The following is a 22,911-nucleotide window of genomic DNA, read 5'->3' as shown; positions in this document are numbered from 1 at the left end:
TCTACACACGGCAATGGGAAAGGATTGTCTGTAATTCTCCTGTTTGCTGCCTGGAAAGGGGAGAGAGGAAAGCTGGTCGTGTTGGAACAGGAGCAGCAAAATTAACAGTGCATTGTTGTTAGGGAACAAAAAATAATAATAACTTCTGCTGGCAAGATCAGGGCTGGGGTGGAGGTTGCTGGCCCCCTTCCCTCGCTGCAGGGAGGAAAATCTAAGATAGTTAAAATAGCCAGAATCAAGTTTGCAGGCATTGGGGCTTTCACAAGAGCCTGAGAAGGGAAGAGGTTGTTCTCCTGAAATCCTGTTTCTGTTGTCTCACTGTTGCTTCCATTTCACCTTCTATTCTGTTTTCTTCTCCTCCTATCACCTCCCCTTTTGTTCTCACCATGCTTTGCACTATTCCATGCTCAGCTGGAGCTGGTGGTAATTGGCTCAGGGAGCAGCAGTGTAACCATCCCCCAGATTTAAAGAGCAGGCTGTGTCTGCATGTCCTTCCATGCAGAGAAATGCAGGGAACCACAGGCATCCTGGGGAAGCCCGTGGACACTGACACAGCAGGAGAAGCACCAGAAGAACAAGCACTAGATAAGAGCTGAAGGTGAATAGTCCAAGGTAGAAAGATTCTCCAAACAGCCTTTCAGCAGCATGAATGGCTTTGTCCTGACTCTTCCTGCCATGGACTCCTGATTTCTCTTGGTCCTGTCTGGACTGGAACCCCCTTCACATCAGGGACTGCAAACCCTACACAAAAGCTGAAAACCTTTCCAGCAAAAGAGTACCCCAAACCCTGCTATCACCCCATCTCTCCATGTATGTATGTATGTATGTATCTATCTCTCTCTCCATGTATGTATGTATGTATGTATGTATGTATCTATCTATCTATCTATCTCTGTCTCCCACAAACACTGCTCTGCACCAGCTGCCAGGCTGGGCTGGAGAGATTCCATTGCCAATGGCAGAAAGCTTTCATCTTACTGCACAGTTTTATTCCCTCTTCTCATTAGCCTTTCATTTATTTTCCCTCTTTTTCTCCACCCTCTTTAGGGAATTGAGATCTAGAAGAGCTTCGAGCCCTTCTGTGGTAGCTCAGGGATGCTGGAGGAGCCAAGCCCTGCTGAGGGACAGTTATCGTGGCCATTCCTGTCTCCCTTGCAAGGCCTCAGGAGAAGTCAAGGGGCTGTGCTGGTTATGTCTTCACTGGCCAATCCACCCCTGTGTTGAGATACTGGATCAAACACAGAACAAGCTGGCTCCAGGACCAAAAATAGGTTACCTGTAATAGCGTGCCACTGTGCCCTGAATAATTATGCAGGGCTATTCTGCAGGGTTATTCTGGGTGTGGACGTGCCTATTGTAATAGTAAATTAGGACCTTAATTCCTATTAGTGCACAGGATGAGAACAAGCTTTCTCCTCCTCTCCTTCTGCCAAGGGGCTCCTACCAGGAGTGCCCTGCCTAGGAGAGACCCAGAGTGACCCCGGCCCTCTTGTGCTCTGGCTTCTTTCAGTGTCAATGTGACTTATTTGTCTTTTGATGACAGTGTGGAATAGGAGAAGAGGAGAGGTCTTGATCACAGTCTTCTCTGCATGTAGGAGCCTCCCTTCTGATCTGAAAGCTGGAGGAACCCCTGACACATACAGTTTATCCCGTGCTTTGCTCAAATCATGTGACTAAGAGCAGCAGCCTCTGTGGTTTCCTCTTGAAACTTCAATTATCATTGAATAATGTGACAGAGATTCAGCTTCATGACAGATAAGCAGCTCTGCCTACTCAAAACTCTTTTGCTGTCATAGGATTTGGGATTGACTATGGAAGGAGTATTGACAATCTGAATCCTATAAATCTCCGGCATTTCAAGAACTGCAATGTTTCTGGGTCTTTTTGTGATCATTTGCTCTAGTTAGTGAAAGAAGAGATGCATTTCTGGCATTTGAAAAACAAAGGACATGTCCTAAATAAAAATCCAGAATAAACATCAGTGGTCTAGTAGCACTATAGTGCTCAGATACTTGCAGTGTTTTCTCTGTTCTCTCGTTCAAATGTAGAATTTTGATTTGCACTGCACTGGGATAATTCTTTTTTTGAATACAACCCTGGACTGATATGAATGACCAGGAACTGGAAGACCATCAGTTCATCTTCCAATGCTGCACTACCAGGCTGAGACCAAAGATTATATTTTCATTCTACTTAATGGAGCAACTAGCATGCCCTTGTCTGAATAATGAAAGTATCACTGGGTTTCCAGTAAGATGCCTACAGCCCTGAAATTTAGACAAGCTATGATATTCTTTCTGGCAGTAGTAGCAGATGACTCCTCTTTAGATACTGTAAGCACGAGGGTATAAACTGCTCAGTTTATGCCAATGTTTGCAGGTTATTATTTGCTCTTTTGGGTGACATGCAAGTAAAACAATGGATAACTGAATCCTCACGAGGCTTGGAAGCAGGCCCTTAAACAACCTCCAAGCTCAGGCTTTAAAGAAGAGACCTCCAGCAACTGTCCAAGAGATAAGATCAGCTCATGGGTTTCTTACAGGACTGACAAACTTATCACTCTTCACATGCAAATTACCTGACTGTAGAGAGAGATGGATAGGAGATGACTCATACCCGAGAGAGCTTTTTTTGTCTAAGATGGGAATTAAAGGGTTGGCTTAGAGGTGAAGTGTCTCATTAGCAAACGTTAAGATTTTGCCAGTGTTGCTTATTTTGCCATAAAACACACCAGCCTTGGAGCATGGCTTTGTAGGGCTGCACTCACACTGGGGTGAAAGTTTTGCCTGCTGCCTGCAGCACACAGAAGGCTGAATTTCCCACAGGGTGCGTGGGTGCAAGCTGGAGGTCAGCAGGTGAGGGGAGCTAGCCTGGTGTCCTGATAGCTGTTTCTGGTCCACATCCTATGGAAAAGGCAGTGGTCTTCTAAAATAGGGCCTCTGAAGGCACCACTTCATGGAACCCTGCATCTGTGCAAGCTGTCTGTGGGGCTGAGTTGTGCATCGTTGTTTGGACTATGTGGGAAAGCTGGATGGAGAGCAATGCCCTGACCTGTCTAAAAAGCTTCTGACAGTGGAGATGATAGCTGCAACTGGGCGTAGCAGTGGTCACAGTTAGCTGACATCTCCAGGTGTATCTATATGGTGCCACGTGGAGACACCCTATGAATCTCTTGCAACCCGAGGGATATCAGTGTTTTGGCATAACAATTTCTTTCTAAACATCTCCCTCCCAGCCAGCTGTAGAGGCCTGCCAGAGAGCCATTACACCACCGGTAACAAGTAATTGAGAACTGCACTAGCCTTTTTCAATACATCCAGCTCCTTTCTCATCTGAGAGCAGGCTTCTAGCCCACTGCAGTAGGTGAACTGCTTTTATCATCCACAGGAGATCAAAGTCATGCAATTAATCCTCTCCCATACACAGGCTCTGTGCCCTCCCTTCCCTCTTCTCCCAGGAGCTGATGGTGTGAAGGGCTCAGCACAGCTTTCCTTGCCAGACTGGCCCAATGTCAGCTCTGCCGGGATAGTTTGAGGAAGCTGTTTACACAAAACATCAGCGGGTTTTTGATGGCTCTGAAAGATCTGGTAATTAATCCTCAGATGAAAGATAGAGTCTAGGAAGATGGCAGAAGAGGCTTACTACACTTACTACATTAATAACACCAGAGAATGGGTGGAGCCTTTAAATGGAGTGGGATTCATTTTTATTAATCCTGCCTTGGTCTGTCTCAGGAACAGATACTCACCTCCAGAAGGGTGTTTCCTGGCTCAGGCTGTGCAATAGGGCAGTTGTTTATAAGGGGGAAGATTAAAAACAACTGCTTCATTCTGTTTAGGGCTTTGAAAGTAGCATATTTGTGTCATTCTAAGAGCCATCTGGATGCAAATAGCAGCCCACAGCTTGAGGATTTCAACCCTTAGCCTCCCCACAGAGTGTATTTGGGGACTGGGACTTTTGCTGCAGAAGGAAGGTGTGACAAAGGCAGCTGTGTGGGCTGTTTATATTGAATATGTAACATCCTCTGGGCAATTGGAAGCCTCAAAAATAGATGCCGAGTTGGGTCAGTCTTACCTGTAATGAGGTTAATGGTGAAGAGTCCTTGAGGATTTCCAGTTAAGATGTGAAAAGTCAGTTTGCCCTCTGAGCTAGAATCTGGATCTAAGGCATCAAGCTGAAGGACAGATGTGTTTCGTGGGGAATTCTCAATCACAGAGGCATAGAAGACAGGTCTGGACATCAGAGGTGGGTTGTCATTGGTATCGGTGACTTCAATATAAATTTCAGTCACAGAAGACAGAGGAATCGTTCCCAGGTCAAGAGCTAGCACTGTTAGCCAGTAGTGAGATGTTCCTTCTCGGTCGAGTGGTCCTATGGTTCGGATGGTGCCTAGAAGAATGACAGAATGTGCTTGTGAGGGATTTAAGGAACTCAGATCACTTTGTCCTTAATGCCAGACCAGTCTGTGTCTCTAGTCTGCTTTCCTGGTCTTTGCTGCAGGTATAAACTCTGGCACCAACCTTGTATGGCTGCGAGATTGTGTGGAAGGTGAGGGCTTGCTTGTGCTGAGGATAATTTAATAGACAAACGAAAGGGAAGACCTTGGTATTTTGGGGGAGGACAGACATTGATTTTCCATTACTTTAAGGAGAAAAGCCCTGCTTGCTCCTCCCCAGATACAGGGATGTACATTGCACACCCCTGCACAAGCAAGAAAGATTTGAATGCACAGGACTTTGTAAATAGAGAGAATATAGAAATGTTCTATTGGGTTCAAAAAGTCAGGCCAAACACAGCATATAGTTTAAGTCTTTAAAGTACACCATTAACTAAGCTGTCATTACCTGTGTCCTTTTCAATGCGGAAGATGGACAGGCCAGTGCCCTCTCGGAGGAAATATTGAACCTCTCCATCTTTCCCCTTATCGATATCTTTTGCTGTGACCGTCATCACTGACGTGCCCTCAGGGCTGTTCTCCTGCACCCAGCCTTTGAAGACAAAGGAGGCAAAGCGTGGTGGGTGCAAGTTCTCGTTGACATCAAGGATGTTCACTTCCAGGTGGCAGAGAGAAGAGCGAGAGAAAGGCTTCCCACTGTCACTGACCTGCACAGTTAGATTGTAAGAGTCCTTCTTCTCATAGTCCAGCTCCTTCTCCAACCGGAGTGCCCCGGTCAGTTTATCCACATGAAACATCATCTCCTCATCATTAATGAGGCTGTACCTCACCTCACCCCCAGAGCCAGCGTCTGGGTCAAAAGCCTCCAGAAACAGGAGAATGGTTCCCACAGGCAGGTCCTCTGGGACCTTCACACTGTTGAGGGCTGGGAGGCATTGCGGGGTGTTGTCATTTACATCCTCCAGAGTCACAATGAGATCCATAACTGAGAACAGCTGGTAGCCTGTTTTGGGCTGGTCCCTAGCTTCTATTTTCAGCACATAGCAAGGCCACAATTCTCTATCCAGGGCACCTATAACTGTCACTTCTCCAGTGACACTGTTAATGGCAAACTTATCAGTGGGGGTTAGGAGAGAATATTTTATTCTCCCATTGTCATCTGTATCGGCATCTTCTGCTTTCATTTGAGCTATTGTTGTCCCTGTTGCTACATGTTCTGGTATCGCCACCCAGTAGGCACCTTGTGGGAATTTAGGAGTGTTATCATTGGTATCCAACACATTCACAGCCAAGAGTTTCCAAGATGATTTCTGTGGTGTGCCAAGGTCGTACACAGTAATGTTAAGAATGTAGAAGCTGGTTCGTTCATGATCTAGAGGAGAAAGGACTTGAAGGAGACCCAGTTCCAGGTCAATGGTAAAGCAACTGTCATCATTTCCATCTGAGATCACATAGACCAATTTACCATTAAAACCAGTATCAGGATCAATAGCTGACAGGTCAGCAATAGTTGAGTTGATGGGAACAGTCTCTATAATATCAATAGATCGTGGAAAGCTGTCATCAAACTTTGGAGCATTATGGTTTATAAGGTGCAAGTTCAGAGATGTTTCATCATCCTGCCCATGGCCTTGAGACTGAGACTCAATAGAGTGTATGATAGTTTCTGTTAGTTGTTTCAAGACTCCTGTTTCCTCACACTGCATTTTGACGGGGAGACCTTGGTTGACCACAGTGATATTTACAGATGTTGGCAAAGCGTAGTTCTCTCCATCTGTTGCAGTTATTTTCAAAGAGTAAAAAAGTGGTTGTTCAGAAGGAAGATCTCGCAGAGATATTCTAAGGGATATTACTCCAGAGATGGGATTCAGTTCAAAATGCCGTAACTCATTGCCAGACTTGATTTCATATTTGATATGCTGCAGCTCATCACTATCAATTGCAGAGACCGTGGCCACAGGATTCCCAACAGGAAAGTCCCGTGGGATTGTGCCACTGCAGCTTGCCTTCTCAAACACAGGAGCATTGTCATTGACGTTGCTCAGCGTGAGGGAGACGTATACCTCTGTTTCATGGCGGAAGGGTGAGCCCCAATCTGACGCCCATACTCGTAGATGATACCATCTCTGCATCAACTCATAGTCCATTGACTTGGAGGTGGAAATGATGCCAGAATAGGGATCAATGACAAAGGGAACTGATTTCTGGTTGGCTATGGTGTAGGTGACAAAGCCATTGTCTCCTTCATCTTCATCTGTAGCCCTTACTGTTAAGATACTGGTGCCAGGAGGCACATTTTCATCAAAGGCCCCACGGTATGAAGACTGACTAAAACTTGGAGCGTGATTGTTGCAGTCAGTGATGTCAACGACAACAGTCGTGGATGTGTGACTGTTAGCAGTTGTAACTTCAAGCTCAAAACGAGACTGCTCACGGAAGTCCATTGCTCTGACTGTAGTTATCAGTCCAGTGTGAGGATTGATTTTAAAGCTTGTGCTGTTAGGAGTAGGTCTCAAAATATATTTAAGATTTGGGAAGACTGGTGTGATCTTCACCATAACAACTTGACTTCCAGCTGGGGAAAATTCACTGAGCTGGACCCGGTACACTTCTTTCTCAAACCTGGCAGAGACGTACTTGGAGGGAGGTATATGGATCACTCTAACAGGAGAGAACAGTGGAGGCTTGCTCTTGTCCTTGGCTTGCAGACTGAGGTTGAAACCAAACGGGTAAAGTAGCCAGTTGATCTCTTTGGTTGACACAATCATGAACTCAGTGCTCCCAAAGTAGGATTTGATGGCTTTGAAATGTCTTCCTGGATCTCCATCAACAAAGTCAACTGAATCTATCCCTCCTTCTGAGTCACCACTTTCTACAGACAGAGTTGCATAGAGAAAGTCATCGGCTGACTCAGGAGGTGTCACCTTCACTGAGGAGATAGAAGGGGGTTTCCTGGCAGATGGCTCCACTTGGATCATAAGACTAGCCAAGTTCCCAAAGCCATTCCCCTCTGTGATCTTTCTCATTCTGTCTACAGCCAAAACCTGCAGGTGGTGCCTGCCTTGATGGGTGCTGTTTAGCCTACCTGTGGTCATAACTGCTCCCGTAGTGGGGTGAACGGTGAATAGGTTGGACTTGGTGTTGAGGGCATAGTAGAACTCGGCATTCTGGCCAGCGTCAGCGTCAGTGGCACTGAGCATGCTGACCACTGTTTTCAGAGGAGTGTCTTCTCTGATGGACACTTTGTAGGAGGGAGGTGAAAAGAGAGGTTTCAAGTCATTTCTGTCCAGAATGTGGACCAAGACTTTGGCCCAGGCTTCGTAGGCAAAGGTGCTCTCTGTGGCCTTGATTATTAACATATAACTGTCTTTGACCTCTCGGTTTAAAAGTGCTGTGTTGCTGCTCCTGGTTCTTATTCTCAAGAAGCAGAAATCCCCGATCACATGCTCCTCTGTTTTAAAGAGACCAGTGTTGTCTCCAGAGGCTATTCTGTATCTGATGTCCCACTCGGGGTCTGTTTTGTAAATACCCATTTTGACATAGCTCTCCACGTAAGTCTTGGGGGCTGAATTCTCATAGATGGTGGCATTGTAGAAGAAGTGGGTGAAGTGCAGAGGGGAAGTATTGCCTTTCTCACAGCTCGCCTTGTGGACCACACAGTGCATCAGGAAAACAGCAAAACTCAGGAAGTGCCTCCTGATAGTGACTTCCATGGTGTGGTGTCTCCTTGGGTCCTGCAGGTGACAAAGGAAGAATATTGATAATTTTCATTAAGGCCAGTGTGCTAGGGAGAGAAGTCCCCATGGGCTCAGCCTCACCTCCCTGCTCTCTCTACCCCGACTTTTGCTGGTGTGGTTGTTAGCTGAGCTCTTCTTCCCTCTGTCCCAGTGGGAGACCTGTCCTCCCACACCCCCATGCTGGCTCAGATCCATTCACTTTCTTTCCTTCACTTTTTTGCCCTTATAGAGGGCAAAATGTGAAAAGCCATGCAAAATGCTCTGATCAGGCTGACTCCCTATTCTGCAAATGATCTTCCCCACCCTTCATTCTGCCTTCTCCCTAGTCAAACAGTATATTTGAACTCTCCACCCCCAGTCCAAACCTCGCTTCAGTTTTGTCTCTCCATCCTCCTTTTCCCATCTTAACTTCTCTCTTCACACAAGTTCTTGCAAAGTGTTTTCAAGAGTCAATATACAAACTGTGATTTGATGTCTCTGTCCATGGCTTACCTTCCCTTTCCTCTGCCCTCTCTCCCCTCCCCCTGTTACAGCAATCTGTTCTCCTTCCCCAGCAGAGATGCCCTGCTATGTTGTGCAAATTCCTTCTGAATGGCCTTTTTGACTCAGTTACCACAAAGTTTTTCTAATTTGCGGGTCTGACCCTGGCTGCCTCCTCTGTGTTGCTTGAAAGAGCAGATTTCTAGCAAGACACTTTGACCATGTCACCCTTAGCCATTGAGTAATCTCTCTCTGGTTCCTCCCTTCTCACTGCAAAACCCCAGGGTCAGGATTCCTGCGGAAGATCTGCCATCTGTGACCACCTGCCATCAACTTCCTTCTGTAACGATTCCTGAACATCTGTGGCTCCATGATTTATCTCTGTGAATAAGGTGTATCAAAGAAGGAACTGGGGAGCACGTAGGTGATTAACAAGGATGTAACTTTATTAGTGAGTTTTGCAGAGCTTGTTAAAGGATCAAGGCCTGCTCTTTTCAAAAACTAAGTGCGTGCTGCTGTGTGTGCATTTAGGGGTTGAAACCAGGGATAAGCTAAATATAGGCGCATATATTTCCCCTAGATATTCCAGGAGATCTTTATCTAGAACTGTTTCTTCCTCTTTTAAATTTAAATTATATATCAAGTACCTGCCAGTCATTTGGCACATTCCTTATTTAAACAGGGAAGACTTGTTTTTCCAGACACTTTTTCAAGACTCATCTCTTTAAAAGCCAGAACTAGTTCAATTTATAAGTTGAATGCTAAGAACAAATTATTGGAGTCTAACTAACAACATGTGTCATATTCTCTCACTGAGATATCTAATTACCAACAAACACAAAGCTGTAAATTTCATACTCCCTTCAAATCCCTTTTTCCTCGGTAAACAGGTGCCAGCCACCCAGCAATCTCCCTGCTGTGGTCATTCTTTTTTGAAACAAATACTCTGAAGCTGAAGTGAAACTATCAGAATTTGTAGAGAAGTCGACACAATTTGGATTTGACAAAACTCAGACTAATTTTTTTAATTACATCATTTCACTTCTAGGAAATACAGTGTAGTCCCAAATGTACAGCAAATGAAAGAAAATCTTGGAGGACAGGGCTAGGTGATCCAGAAGGGCATGTGGTTCCTTCTGAGAAGCTGAAAACCATGTTCTTAAAAGCTCTGCTTGTTACTTAACAACGCTTAAGAGTTTTGCAGCATGTAGGGACTTGCCTAGAGCTGCTCCCTTCCAACATTTTCAACTGCTGAACCTGGAAAGAAGGTGTACGCATGCTGCATGCGCGGCGTGTGTCTACTAGGACTGCAGAGCAGGAAAAGTCACATACAATTCAGAGTAGAATAAGACAGCAGAACAAAACAGCAACAAAAACCAGTGCTGTTGCATGAACAGCAGAATTAATGAAGTCGATCACTTTGTATCTGGGCTAATTGACTTTTTAATTGAATTGTACTGAAATGGCAATGTGAACTCATCTCTTATAAGACATGAGAGAAGCCACAAGGCAGAGACATTATGAACTCCACAACCACAAGAAAAGCTGGAGCTAGAGCACATGCCTTCCTGGGCACCAGCAATTCAATATGGGAGGATAACCTTGAGCAAGGAGTGGGTTTTCTGGCATTTAACAAGATGCAAACTTTCTTCTAAATCTCTCCTGGAGCATCCTTAACCTCACTCTTGCTTGTAGATTTCCTGACATCTGAAAAGGGCTTCACATACATTGCTGTTTTTCCCTCTGTGGGGGCATTAGCAGGGTTTTACTCCTCTGTCCAGCTAATTATTTTGCAAAACCTGTCATGACCTCATATTTCTGAGAGCTTTGCTCTCAATTACAAGCTGGGCTGAAAGTAGTCAATGGCTTCAGCAGTTATTATGAGGGATGGAGAGGAACTACACACATGGGGCATGAGGCAGAAGCCTCATTTCCTCTGGAAATGATCTGAAACTTTGACAGACATAGCCAAAACTTACAGAGAATTTTCTAGGAAGCATCACTATCAGCTTTTGAAGTCTAACAGTTTCTCTTTGTGGCAGGATCCATGCCCAAAGCCCCAACATTAGCACAGAGAGCCTGTTGTGTCCCCTGACACCAACTACCTGTGCTCTGAGATGTGCTACTTTATCACCTTTATTAGTGCATGCGCATCTGCTTGGACAATTTCTGTACCAATATTGCTGGGAAATCCTATGTGCAGTTCCACACAAGCCCATGTTTGTTGTATTTTATTTTACCAGAATAAGATGGAGAGGATTGGTGACAGTAGAGTCCTTCAAGACTTGGCCTATTCCAGTTGAGTGTCCTGGGACTCCCAGGAGAGCTTACATCTTCCCACCCTGTGACTGGAAACCATCACCTACTACTTGTAGCCTGAAGTTTCTTCTTTAGTAGATTGCTCCATGAAACAATGACACACTGGATGTCTTGTTTCTCTTTCTCCAGCATGGTTTTAATGTAATTTCAAGAATAACAGATCTCCCAGGAGATAACTGTGCAGTACCTGCTCTTTCTCCTACTTCTGGGATCATTTACACCACATTCACAACGCAGACCCATCCAGAAGTGAGACTGGGACATTTCCAGAGGCTGTGGTGAAGCTTAACAGAAAAATGGGGCACAATGCTCTGAGCAGAGGGCAAATTGGGTTAACTACTGCCTTGGCTCAGCCCCAGTGAAAGTCCCTGGAAGGTGTCTGTAACAAACTAGCAGAAAGGAGGTGGTTTTCTATGACTCTTGTACTGTGGGTGGGAAAGTTGTGTATAATGTGAAAATAGCATAAAATCAATTAACTAGCCCTTAAAATCCCAGATGTAGGTGACTGTCAAGGAGGGGCAGCACTGCTAAGCTCAAGGGTCCTTGCAATGGAGTTCAAGGATCTCCATGTTGAAACTGGGTGAAATCAACTGTGGCTGTGACAGATTTTTCATGTAGATTAGGAGAAACATTTTTGCTGTTTTTCTGAGCTGTGCTACCCCGTGTCCTTGTGCTGACAGTAATTAGTGCATGATCCATGGGACTCCTGGCAAGGGCCATACCTACTTCAGGGCTGCCAGATAAGCTCCCAGCATTAAACACTTAAACACCCTCACCTGCCTCTGGTCCCTCATTTCATGGGATCTGTTATTTCTACTCCTGAAAGCTCTCTGCTTCTTGCTTTCATGGCTCCCCTGGGCACGGATGCCCTCCTGGAGCTGGTTGCCCATGGGAAGGCAGATGTGTTGGAGAAAGCCCATTTGTGGCATGGAGTGAGGAAGGTAAGACATGCTCCCGACTGAGGGAAATACCAGGGCACCATTATGTGGTGATTCAGCCTCTTCTCCTAATCACCAGACTAGGATCAGAGAGCCTCAAGGGGCTTCACCCTCAGCCCTGTAGATGCAAACTCCCCTCAGAGCAAGTAAACATTTGGTGTATCTCTAATCAGAGCCTAAGCGCGCGTCTAAATTTAACATCCAAATTGTGATCCTCTGTCAAAGACATGCCCAAATCTGTTGGTTTGAAATGAAGGAACAAACACAGCGCCGAGGTTCAAAGTGTGTGCGTGGGGAGGCTGTGGAGATGGGCAATTTGGGGGGATTGGTGCAGGGCACGGCTACTCCAGCTGGCTGGGGTGAGCGGCTGGGGCATGGCCTCGGGGGTCCTCCCAGGGGTCTCCTGCAATGTGCAAGCTGTTATGTTTGTCGGCCATATCGCAGAAAAGTGCTGCAGCCTGCCAGGAATCAGGTGTGGCCCCAGCCCCACCTTTCGATTCCCTTCAAGAGAAGAATTTAAAAGCCATAAAAACCCCAAACACAAAACAAGGTGAGAGCTGAGTGCACCAAAAGCAGCATTCCCCATGTTAGCTGTGGTGGGGGCTTGGCCCAAAGTTTTGAGATCAGAAGACTAGAGAAAAATCATCATTTTCATAGGAAAATAAGGACAACTCTTCCCTTACTGCTCTTTTCCCAGCACACATCCCAAACTCTCTTTTTCTCTCTTTCTTTCTCTCTTGCTCTCTTCCCTGCCCCTCCCTTCCCTTCTCTCTCCCTTTTTTTCTTCACTACAAGAAACATCCTCCTCCCCCTGGATAGGTACCAATCAAAACCATCCTCAAGCACATCAACATCTTTGTTGGAGGCTACAAGCACTAGGAGCTGTGAGGGAGAAGGGACATCTGCTTAGTTGTACAAATAATCAATGATGGGGCAGTTTAATGGTGGGTCTGAATTTCAATGGTCATTGAGGAACAGGGACAGAGAGTAGAAGAAGTAAATCAGAGAGGATGGTGGGTACAGGCTTTGGGAAAGTGGATAGGAGTTGGCACTCTGTCTTCTCCTGGCTTGGGTAGTAGCTGAGCAGAATGGGTTTGGCTACAGTTGGGGCAATATCTTTACAGCTGCCTGACAAATAGCATCAACCAGAAAGCAGTCCCTGGGTTGGAAACTCACAGATTAAAAAGTACACTTCTTGTACAGGTATTGAGCCACGTCTGTGAGATGTTTTGATTCCCAGCACTGAAATAATCTGTGTACACCCTGCGTGGGGGTTGGGATGCTTGGTTAATGTTTGCCCTTTTCTTTGCTGCAGCAATGCTGATGGGAATTAGATCCTTTTCCATTTGGTGCCTTGCTCGGTTTTGGCGAGTTCCCCGCCAGTTGCTCACAAAGCTGGGCCTGTGGGGTTTGAATTCTGTGGGGGAGATGGGTATTTTTTGAACTGTTTTGTTGGACTTCAAAAAACAAACCAACCCATCCCTTCTCAAGCCATGGCACAGAGCTGCTCCCATGATCTCGTCAGTGTTTCTCTGAATGGGATGCTGAAATTGGGCTAGCAGCTGGCACTGTCCTTGGAGATCCTGCTCCTGCATTCCGTTGTGCAGTCTCTGCTTGGTTTTGCAGCAAAGCAGAAGAAATAAATCCTGGAGGTACTACACAAAGACAGGAAACTAATGAAAAGAGCCCCTGAAGTTATGATGTTTTCTTCTTTAATGTATCTCGGGGTTTTCCAGTGCCCGTGGATGGTTTTCTTAGGGCTGATGTTTGCAGAACTGTGTTCTGCAGCAGCCTGCTTGGGGGCTGTGCTAGTGTGGGTAGAGCTTTTTTTCTGGACTTGCAGATTCCACCAGGGTGCAGTTGGGCTGTTATCTCCCCCTCTCAACTTCCCAGTCCCTGAATGGCTTGGATAGACCTTTGGAAATTGTTTCCAGATTGCTAAACAGCCTGGAGCAAGGTGGCTGATCGTTTAAAACCTGGTGCCTTTTACAACCAAGGTCTGCCCTTGCTCAGAGTGACCTGTGAAACGCTGCTCATGTCGTGTAGTGAGTGGCCTGTGGGCAGTGCCCACACCCTGCGCTGTAACAATTTCAGGGTTCAACTCCGTTCCTGGTGGTAAACCAGCTGTGTGCTGGCAGGGTGGGCCGTACCGGGGGCTTCTCAGCTGCAGAGCCATGGAAAGCCACGGGATTAGTGTCATGCTGATGCGTGAGCAGTGACTCTTGCTTGGACTGCTCAGCATGGCAGGGGGGTCACACACAGGTCCCTGAGCAGAACAGATACAGTCCTACGAGTAGCACAGAGATGCTCCTCCCATCATGTGCCAGCTGGGCCAGGCAGGTGCTTCAACCCTGGGGAGTCTGGGTACCCCGGGAGCTTGGACCAGCAGTCTCTAAGGGGTGTTAGAGGAACAGAGAGTCTCGTGAAGGCATTTGAGGGAAGCCTGTGAGTCATTGACTTGTGTGGGGCAATCTGGGCCTGGGTTGGTAGACCTGGCATGGCGCTGGGACACCCTTTTTCTCTAGCCAGGCCACATTGCTGCAGGGGTTGGTAAAAAATGCTTCATTCTGAGACAGCACTGCCTTCTCTGGGTCTAGTCTGCTGAAGTCAGTGGACCTGCAAGGGGTCCTGCTAGGACCACCGTTCAGGGCTGACAGCAAGAGCGTGGTGGGATGCTGTGAAGGCAGATGTGCAAGACATGGGTAGGTTGTGCAGGAAAGGAGAGAGTGGGATGGTCTTCCACATGGGAAGGGTGGCTGGGAAGTGTTTAGTTACTCTGATGTCCCATCCCTCCTTCCCCCATACAGCTGAATGCTTTTGCCACCTTTGTCACCATGACAGTTGTTCACAAGTTGGATGCTCAGATCCAGACTGGCTCTACAGGCACCTTCCTCCATGACATCTTACTGTGGCCTCCTCCAGCCAGCCGCTCATCCCCTTCCCCCTCAGACATCTCGCCCATTGCCCCATCATCACGGCTCTGACTGTACCCTGCTGCTCTACCTGCTGCCCTGGTTCTCTCCTCCACCAGGGCAAACAGGCACTACATATCTTTGCCTCCAAGCCATCCTCTGTCCATGAGCAAGACACCACCCTGTATGTGAAGCCAAAGGCTTTCTCTTGTCACCTTTCCACCTGCGGTGTGCGTTTCTGTCCAATGCTCTGTGAAGAACCCAGGGAGAGCCTGATTTTGTACTGCTGCCAACACCTAAGCCTGGCTCACATATGTCACATAGCTGAGGTTTCTCTGTCATTGTTGTAAGCTTCCAGAAGCTTGTCTGTTAGGCACAGGAGAACTTGAACAGGCTTGAACTCCTCATAGAGTTATAAGGGTCACTGATCTTTATCTGTCTTGGCATTGCAACATCATTTTAGAGAAAGAGCTGATCACACAGCTCCAGAGCTGCCGAGCCCTCAGTAGGGGTCTGGGGTCACTGCAGGAGGCCTTGGGGGGATGAGGGAACCTTGCAGTGCCAACTGCCTTGCTGCTGGCTCCTGTCCCAGAGAAAGTGTGACATCAGGGAGGTTGACTTGCTTGTGCCAAGGGGCAGGGGGAAGCATCCTTATGCATTATTCCTAATCCCCTTCCTCTGCTCTCCCCTGAAAAGATCAGCTGTTTTTCCCTCCTCACTGATCGCTTCCTACCCTCCCCAGTTATTGGCATGGGGGGTAAATCCTGCCTGTGTTCCAGAAGCTGCCATTGCACAGATAACCAGGGATGTGTTGGGGGGTGGTTGGCTATCTCCTTGGCCAAGGACATCAGCTAAAACAGCCAGGAGACAGGGAGGAAACAGCAGATCCCACCGGTGGCTCTGATGGGAAGGGGGTACTTGTTGCCTGTGAAAAGAAACAGCCCTGGGGGCTGGAGATTGGCAGTGCCGGTGGGGAGGGGGCTCAGTGGGAGCCACTCACCAGGCAGTGTGCGAGGGGCCCAGGGGCTGGGCACTGCAGTGCAGCAGCCCAAACATGTTGACACAAGAGCCAGCTGCAGTGTGCCAGGTACTCACGTGAGCGTGCCCCAACTCTGCTGCTGGGACTGTGCATCTCTCTCCAGGATTCAGCTCCCATAGAGGCTGTTAGTGCCAAGGGCCACATACCTCGGTCACTACAAACTAGGTGGCCCAGCAGGCATGCGGTGACCATCAGCACAGGCTGTGAGAGCCCACAATGGATCCTGGGCTCTTTCTTGATTGCTTCCTCCTGCCAAAACTCATACTGAGCCTTTCACATTTTCCTCATGCTTGGGATGCAAATTATCTTGTACTGATAACCATTCCCCTGTCTGCAAACCTCTGAGGGAAGCTGGTGCGTGGGACCGTGTTGTCAGTCCTCCCTGCTACCTTTTGGATCCACTGGCCAGTTTCAGCCAAATTTAACCAGATAGGTAAAGACTTGAAAGGAGTTAAGTTTGCACAAGCTTGTGAAAAGCAGCAGGAGAGAGGAGAGAAATCCAAATTAGGACTCCCAGCTGGAAGAAAAGGCTCTAATGTGAGCCCAACCCGATTATTAGACATCAGAGAATCCACACAAGAGAGAGCGCCCGAGGCAACCAAGCTTCATGAATTCTGCTGCTCTCAAAACAGCTGTTTATTTAGGTTCTGCAAAGCCTGTGAGATCCTTTCTGGGATCCCAGCACACAACTCCTATCTGACCCACCAGAGCTGTGAGTCCAGACTGGGCTCAGCTCCCACCCCAGCCTGGAGAGAGGAGCAGCTCCGCCCAGTGTTTGAAGGGGCTTTAACCCTGAGCTGTTTGACCCTGTGAGTCCTCGTCCGCACCTTAACTCAACCTGGATGTTTGCAGCGAGGACACTGGCTACATCACCTGAGTGCTGGTAGTCCTCTGATGCCATTTCTGTGATTCCTTGTGGGGAACATACATGTTATCCTGTGATCAGTAAAGTTTGTTGGGAAGGAGTCCAAGAGCATCTTGGCATGAAGAGCTGGGTGAGGGACCATGTGCCCTGCCAGACGCAGGTAAGGAGCCCCGGTGCTCAGCAGGACGTGGACCACTCGACTTCTCTCTGCCCTGCAGCACAGCCCTGGCCCCCGTGCCTCCTTCCTCACCTTTTTTACTCCTACCAGCCAATTCTCATTCACCCGCAGATCTGTCCCTGCACTGATACGAAGATATTCTCATTCCCCTGTCCAGCACCCTGCTGGTCTTTCCCTTCTGGTGCCTGAAGGTGAGCACAGAGAGCAGCTTTCTGCTCTACCTGCAGCCTCTTTCACTCTGTTGCCATCTGTTTGCCTTGCGATGCTCCTTCCCATCCCTCTTCCATGTTTGGAGGCAGTGTAAGGACACAGAGGACAGTGAATGAATGAGATGATCAGGGCATGATCCTCCCTCGTAAAAGGATGGCTGGCCAGGATGCCAGTAGCTGTGCCACAGAAATTCCCTGCAGCGGACCTTTATTGAGTGCAAAGAGATACCTGCAAGCTGATAGAAAACCTTCGACTCCCAGACCTGCCTGCCCTCAGGAAACCTGCCCACAGCAGCCCATCTCCTCTGCTGTATCCACAGTGCCATAGAAGTGGATGCAAAGCTAGCCCCTTGTCTGGGGAGCTCAGGGTTTCACTGGAGAAAAGATTAACCCCCGAGACAGGCATGTTTGCCCAGGCTGGTCTCATTGCCACAGCGTGTCCTTGTCAGCTCTCATTAAGGTCCCAGCACAAGTTGCTACCTCCCACTCTGGACTGTCTGCTGGAAACACATTTCTGAAAGCTCTCACCATTGCAACACCTCTGTGGCCACACTTGGCCATCTCTATAATCTCTCTCCCAAAATGGCCAGTTTTGATTGCTTAGTGGAGAGGCATAAGAAACAAGGCACGTGTAACGTGCTCCTTCTTCCACTTTCCAGCATCAGTGCAAGTACACAGTTGTGTCTAATAACCTCCACTGGAGCAATCCATCCCAAATGGATCGAAGCCTTGTTTGAAGCCAAGTACACTTTTGGCCTCTGCAATATCCTGTGGCAATGTGTTCCAGAATTTAATTATGCCCTCTGTGTGGAAAAAAAAAAAAAATACTTCCTTTGGTTTGTTTCAAACCTGCTGCTTGTTCATTTCTGAGCTACAAACCTCCTAACAGCCCTTGCAGCCTGCCCCTCCCTGGAGCTCCTTCTTCCAAGACTTAGGAAAGAAAGTTTCTTTGCTAATAAACCAGTACCTACCCATTGCCAAGGAAGAAGTGTGGTTGAGAGGAAAAATTGCTTGCTCAGCAAATCAGCTTGCTAATAGACAATGGAGCATCGGTGTTGCCAACCCAGTTTAAAAAAAAAAAAAAAAAGGGATGAAGGTATTTAATCCTCTTAGGCTTGCGCATGATACAGAAGAAAGCCCACTGCTGCTGGAGGTGCAGCTGCACTCACATACTCCACACGTGGCAAAAAAACAAAGCGAGGTGCGCGGAGCAGGGAATGCCATTTCTGTAGCATGGAGGTAGCTGGAACGATCCTGTAGGACTTGCCTTGGAGCAGTTGGCAGGAGCGTAGGATGCAAAATGCATTAGTTTCTAACAGATGTTTGATTCCAGGTGTTACGCCTCCTTTGAACTCTCCCTTCGTACATGAATGATGCTTGTTTGTTTGGAGGGCTGGGAGACGCACTGGTTTCTGAGAGCATTAGGATTTGAAACACGCTCCTGGTGCGAGCTGTAGCTAAGGAACAGGCTCAGGAGAGGAGCAGATAGATCCTGCTGCGCGCTCTGCTCTGCAGGCAGGGTGGTTGGGCTTAATTTTGCAGCGTTACAGAGTACATTAGAGCACAGGCAGACGGGGACAAGCAGAGAGACTGAAGCCCCTGGCTGGGTTAGAAACCCCTTGCCTGCTCAGTCCCTCAGGAACCCCAACCTCTTATCAGACAGGCGGATGTCCCTGAACTGTTCCCGATAAGGTGAGGTGCGCTGCATATTAGGAGGTGATAAGGGTGCACAATACCAAGCCGGTGATTTTGCCTCCTCGAATACCGAGACAGCCCAGCCTTCCTCAGCAGCCCGATACAGACTGTTTGCTTTCCGTCCCGAGGCTCTGATAACCTCCTAGGTCTCTCTAGCTGACAGCCTGGAGAGCCGTGGCAGCTCCCTATGCATCCCATGCCCACTCTTTGGCCCTCCGAGTGCCAGAGCAGAGGATGAAGTGGGCTCCGTGCCCTCCTGCCTGGATCCAGGGCACCCTGGGCGAAACGGGAGCCTGTGGGTCACAGCCCTGCCTGCCCCAGCAAAGCCTGCCCAGCTCAAGCCGCCGCACAGCCTGAGTTTCCATGTGTCCTGGAAACTCAGCCCTTTGCAGCCCCAAACCCAAGTGAGCACCAGCTTTTTCAAGAGTTTTGTCCAAAACAACCCCTGCCGTGTGACAGTTGATCTTTGCCCCTCTGGAGTGTGGCACTCCACCAAGTCTGCCTTTAATTCCCCCAGGAGGCTGATTAGCTGATAACTGCTGTTTGGAAGGGCCCTGTTTGATCCAAGTGCCCAGGACTCCCACTCTATTTCCACCTCTTTTCCTCAGCACCGCGCACATACACGGGAAATAATTCCTGCACGCCCTGAACTGGGACTGGATTTGCTCTGGGATTTCATCTTATTTTGCCATCAGGCACCTGACAGTGAACAAAGTTGCACTGATGCAGACACACACACGTTTACATACGCGCTCCCGTGCGAAGTGGGGATGGTGGCTCTCGCTTCAGCTCCCCGGCTCTGCTGCTGGTCGCGGAGCGGGACCAGGGCAGGTGAGGAGTTCTTGCCTGGCTGTACAAGGAGGTAGGGCTGGGAAACGCCAGCACTGTGACTACTCTCAGGGATCCCCAAGGCACAGCAAAGTTTGAGGTGACAATGGAAGTGGTTTAATGGGGAACACGGAGACAGAGCTTGGAGTGGTACCGCCTCACCCCAGTTAGTGAGGTTGTATATGGCCAACAACTGAGCCTACAGCCGGACGCCATCGCTGCTCCCGCAGCAGTACATCCATTTACTCCAGCACAAGCATGCTCCCTGCAGAAATCCTGCCCCATGCAGACACCTGGAGCGCTTCTCTGTTCAGTCCCTCCTCACCCGCCTTGCTCAGCAGTATGGCTTCCATGCTTGCTACCTGGAGCCCACCTGCTTGCACTGGCTGCAACGTGCTAAACTTTCCCAGCTAAGACCAGATGCAAACTTTGTGCAAACACAGCTGAAGTTTTCCTGGCTCCTTCCATACCCCTTCTAATGCTACGGCTGACAGAAGGAAGGAAAAGATGAAAGGCTCTCCCTTTGCATCCCGAATCCCTATCTTTAGGATAAGGCTGTTTCCAGCAAAAGTTACTCACAGGCAAAAGCAGTTTCATGACTAAATCTCTGCATCCTCCATGCCTTCCTCCATCCATGCTGTACAGACTGCTCCCTGAGTCATTTCAACTTCCCACACCAGCGAGCAGCGTGCCTTACCTGTTGCAACAGGAGGGAGACCTCTCCTGAAGTTTACTGCCTCTCTGCTCTCACTGCTGAAAATCCTCTCCCGCAGCAGCACCTCGCTGGCTGCCGGGGGTCCATGGTGCTTGGAAATCAGAGGAGAGGGCTCAGAGAACTTCCTGCAAGAAGGGATTTTGCTGGCTGAAACTCCGGCAGCACAGGTTGAGAGCAGCAAGGGAGAAAGTTGCAGGAGGTGGAACTGCCTCGCTGAAGAGCCAGCCCTTCCGTGACGGACTGGAGGAGGAGGAAGAGGAGAGGCATCGCCCGCTCCCTCGCTGGAGAAGTGAACTTGTGTGTGTGTGTGTATGTCAGAGCTGGGCAAGGACCCAAGCCTTAGAGCCAAATAATCGCAGAGCTTTTTACTGTTAGATTAACTAGTATTGCCATGAAATCCAGGACCTCAGCTACAAGAGTGTGTGTGTGTGTGTGGGGGGGGGTGTGCAGAATATGTCAGGTAAATCCCTCCAACACACCTGAAAAACCCAAAGATTGTTTTTAACTAGCTGCCAGGTGGGTGTTGCAAGGAGGGATGGGGAGAAGGGGGTGGGGGAAACCTGAATCTGCCCTCAGAGCAGCTGCGTGCGGAGAGACACTTTGAAGGTTGTTGTTGTTTGTGTTGGGGGAGCCCCCAGAAACCCCAGCTGCCGCCAATAAGCCCCAGGGTGCTCGGTGCTGTACAGGCAGAGGATGAAAAGGTGGTCCCTGTCCTGAAAAAGCAGAGAAAAGAGAGGGAGGCAGCAAGGAGAGATGGTGGTGCAGGGAGACCAAACATTGGGCTGGAGCTTGGGGGGGGGGGGGGGGTGTTTCTTGGCAAAGAAAGAGTATCTCAACTCTGGGGGTGTTGTTCAGGGGTGGATCAAGGGGAAGGGACACGAACCCTTCTGTGGGTGTTCCTTGTCACATTGGCTAGAGCACGGGCAGTCTGTGGGTAGCTTCGGTGCTCTTTGTACCATTCCCCTTCCCCCTCCCCTCCTCCTTTTCCCCCCAACCCTCAGTAAATACTAATGTATCCCCTTTAAATTGCAATGGGGTTTGAACAGATACAGGGGCAGTTCTCAATGTGGGAAATCAGTGTTCTGGTTAAGGTGAAGTTTTCCCCCCCATGGTGTGTTTTTGCAGCGGAAATGACCAGAAAGATTTCTGTACAGTTTTAGGAAACACAAGTAAAGAATATGAAAACTGGACAATTTAACTTTAAACTGTCTGAATAGGTGCCTAACTGCTTCTTTTGAGGCTCCATGCATGGGAAAATGATGGAAGTGAACACAGGAGCATGTAGAGGAGAGAGAGAGACCCCATTAGCATTGCGTTTGAGGAGGAGTGGTTGGTGCAAACTTGCACTTTACTAGTCACCAGCAAATCCCCCAGGACAGCAGGTTATGAATCCTCCAGCCACACAGCTTAGACTGGAACTTGTCTCAACTAGACACTGTTGAATTAAATCACAGGACAACAATCCATGGGAAAATCCATGTGATTTCATGGTGCAAATACAAAAAGATGTGAAGAGGTTGACCCATGATATATTGGACTATTTGGGGTTGTTGATGGAGGTGAGTGAGAGCAATCTGGTAAATTCACCAGAAAATGCAGTTTTGATGGAATCAAAATTGCTCAGCATTTTAGATTAAATCTAGTGAACCGTTTGTACCCAGAATGAGAGAGGAAATTTGCACAGCATGGTGAGACTGAATGATCTCCCTGGGGTCGGTCTGGGACAGTGGGAACTGATCTGCTAGCTTTTGTGCTACAAATGTTCATGTTGGGTGCTCTCCTCACAGCAGTTATCTCCACTTGGAAAATGACTTTGATTTCAAGCTCATCATGGCCTTTCAGAAATAGTTTGAACTGAATGAGAAGAGGGCATAAATCCAGTTGGATTTGCATGTGCAGCTTGTCCATTTTTCCAGCTGGTTTAGTCAGATGACTTGCAGGGGAATTTGCAGAGAAGTTTTGAGGAATATAAGAGTGATAGTAAAAGTAATAGTACCTTGAAATTGCAAATCAGCTCCATTTCTTTAAGATGTCTCATGAGAGGAGGCCAGGTGATCACTCAGTAATGGCAATGGGAGGCACATTTGGGAGGAATGAAAGGAAAAGTTCCTTCACACAGCCGCATCTTTCGCAGCCGTGGAAGGCGAGAAAATCAGGTATTGGTGGCTGGATTTCAATGGGGATGAGACAGGGCTCAGAACAATACTTGTATTATATTTAGACATACCAAGGTACAAGTGAGCAAACCTCTGGCTTCAGGGCATCAGCTGATTGCTACAAGAACCAGCATTTCCCTGTGTTTGGAGCCTTTCACAACTGGCCAGGTGCCTTGCTCCTTTCGCTTGCATCTGGAGCAGCAGGTAACCCTGGAGACGTTGGACTTGGGGACTTGGTCTCACCTAGTGTAGCAAGGCGTGAACTCTCAGCTAGCAAGGCCAGCAGTGCTGATCGTCAGCAAGGCAGCTCTCCTTTTGCACTGTCCCATTGCTCTTCCAGGTGGTCACAGAGGCCCTCTTTCAGTCCCTTTTTTTTTTGCCATGCTTTGCTGATGAAATGCTGTTCGAGGAAGCTGGTGCTCATGGAAGAGCCATGTATCAGGC

General features: G+C 48.2%; 1 protein-coding gene across 2 annotated transcripts in view; it reads right to left on the bottom strand.

The window, feature by feature from the left end:
* The window catches only part of FAT2 (FAT atypical cadherin 2), a 59,720-nt gene extending 39,211 nt beyond the window's left edge, over positions 1–20,509 (bottom strand). For both annotated transcript variants that reach the window (XM_074883710.1, XM_074883711.1), the window contains exons 1-3: positions 20,294–20,509; positions 4,845–8,130; positions 4,075–4,389 (exon numbers count right to left, since the gene is read on the bottom strand). In XM_074883710.1, coding sequence (XP_074739811.1) covers positions 4,075–4,389; positions 4,845–8,109 — 3,580 coding nt within the window. In that variant the 5' untranslated portion in view covers positions 8,110–8,130; positions 20,294–20,509. The remainder of the gene's footprint in view (positions 1–4,074; positions 4,390–4,844; positions 8,131–20,293) is intronic.
* Between the last annotated feature and the right edge of the window lie 2,402 nt (positions 20,510–22,911).

The sequence above is a fragment of the Strix uralensis genome, chromosome 14 (assembly GCF_047716275.1).
Source record: "Strix uralensis isolate ZFMK-TIS-50842 chromosome 14, bStrUra1, whole genome shotgun sequence".
In the NCBI taxonomy this organism is placed as follows: Eukaryota; Metazoa; Chordata; class Aves; order Strigiformes; family Strigidae; genus Strix; species Strix uralensis.
Note: the sequence above shows the minus strand (reverse complement) of the source record. Positions and strands in the feature narration are given on the sequence as shown.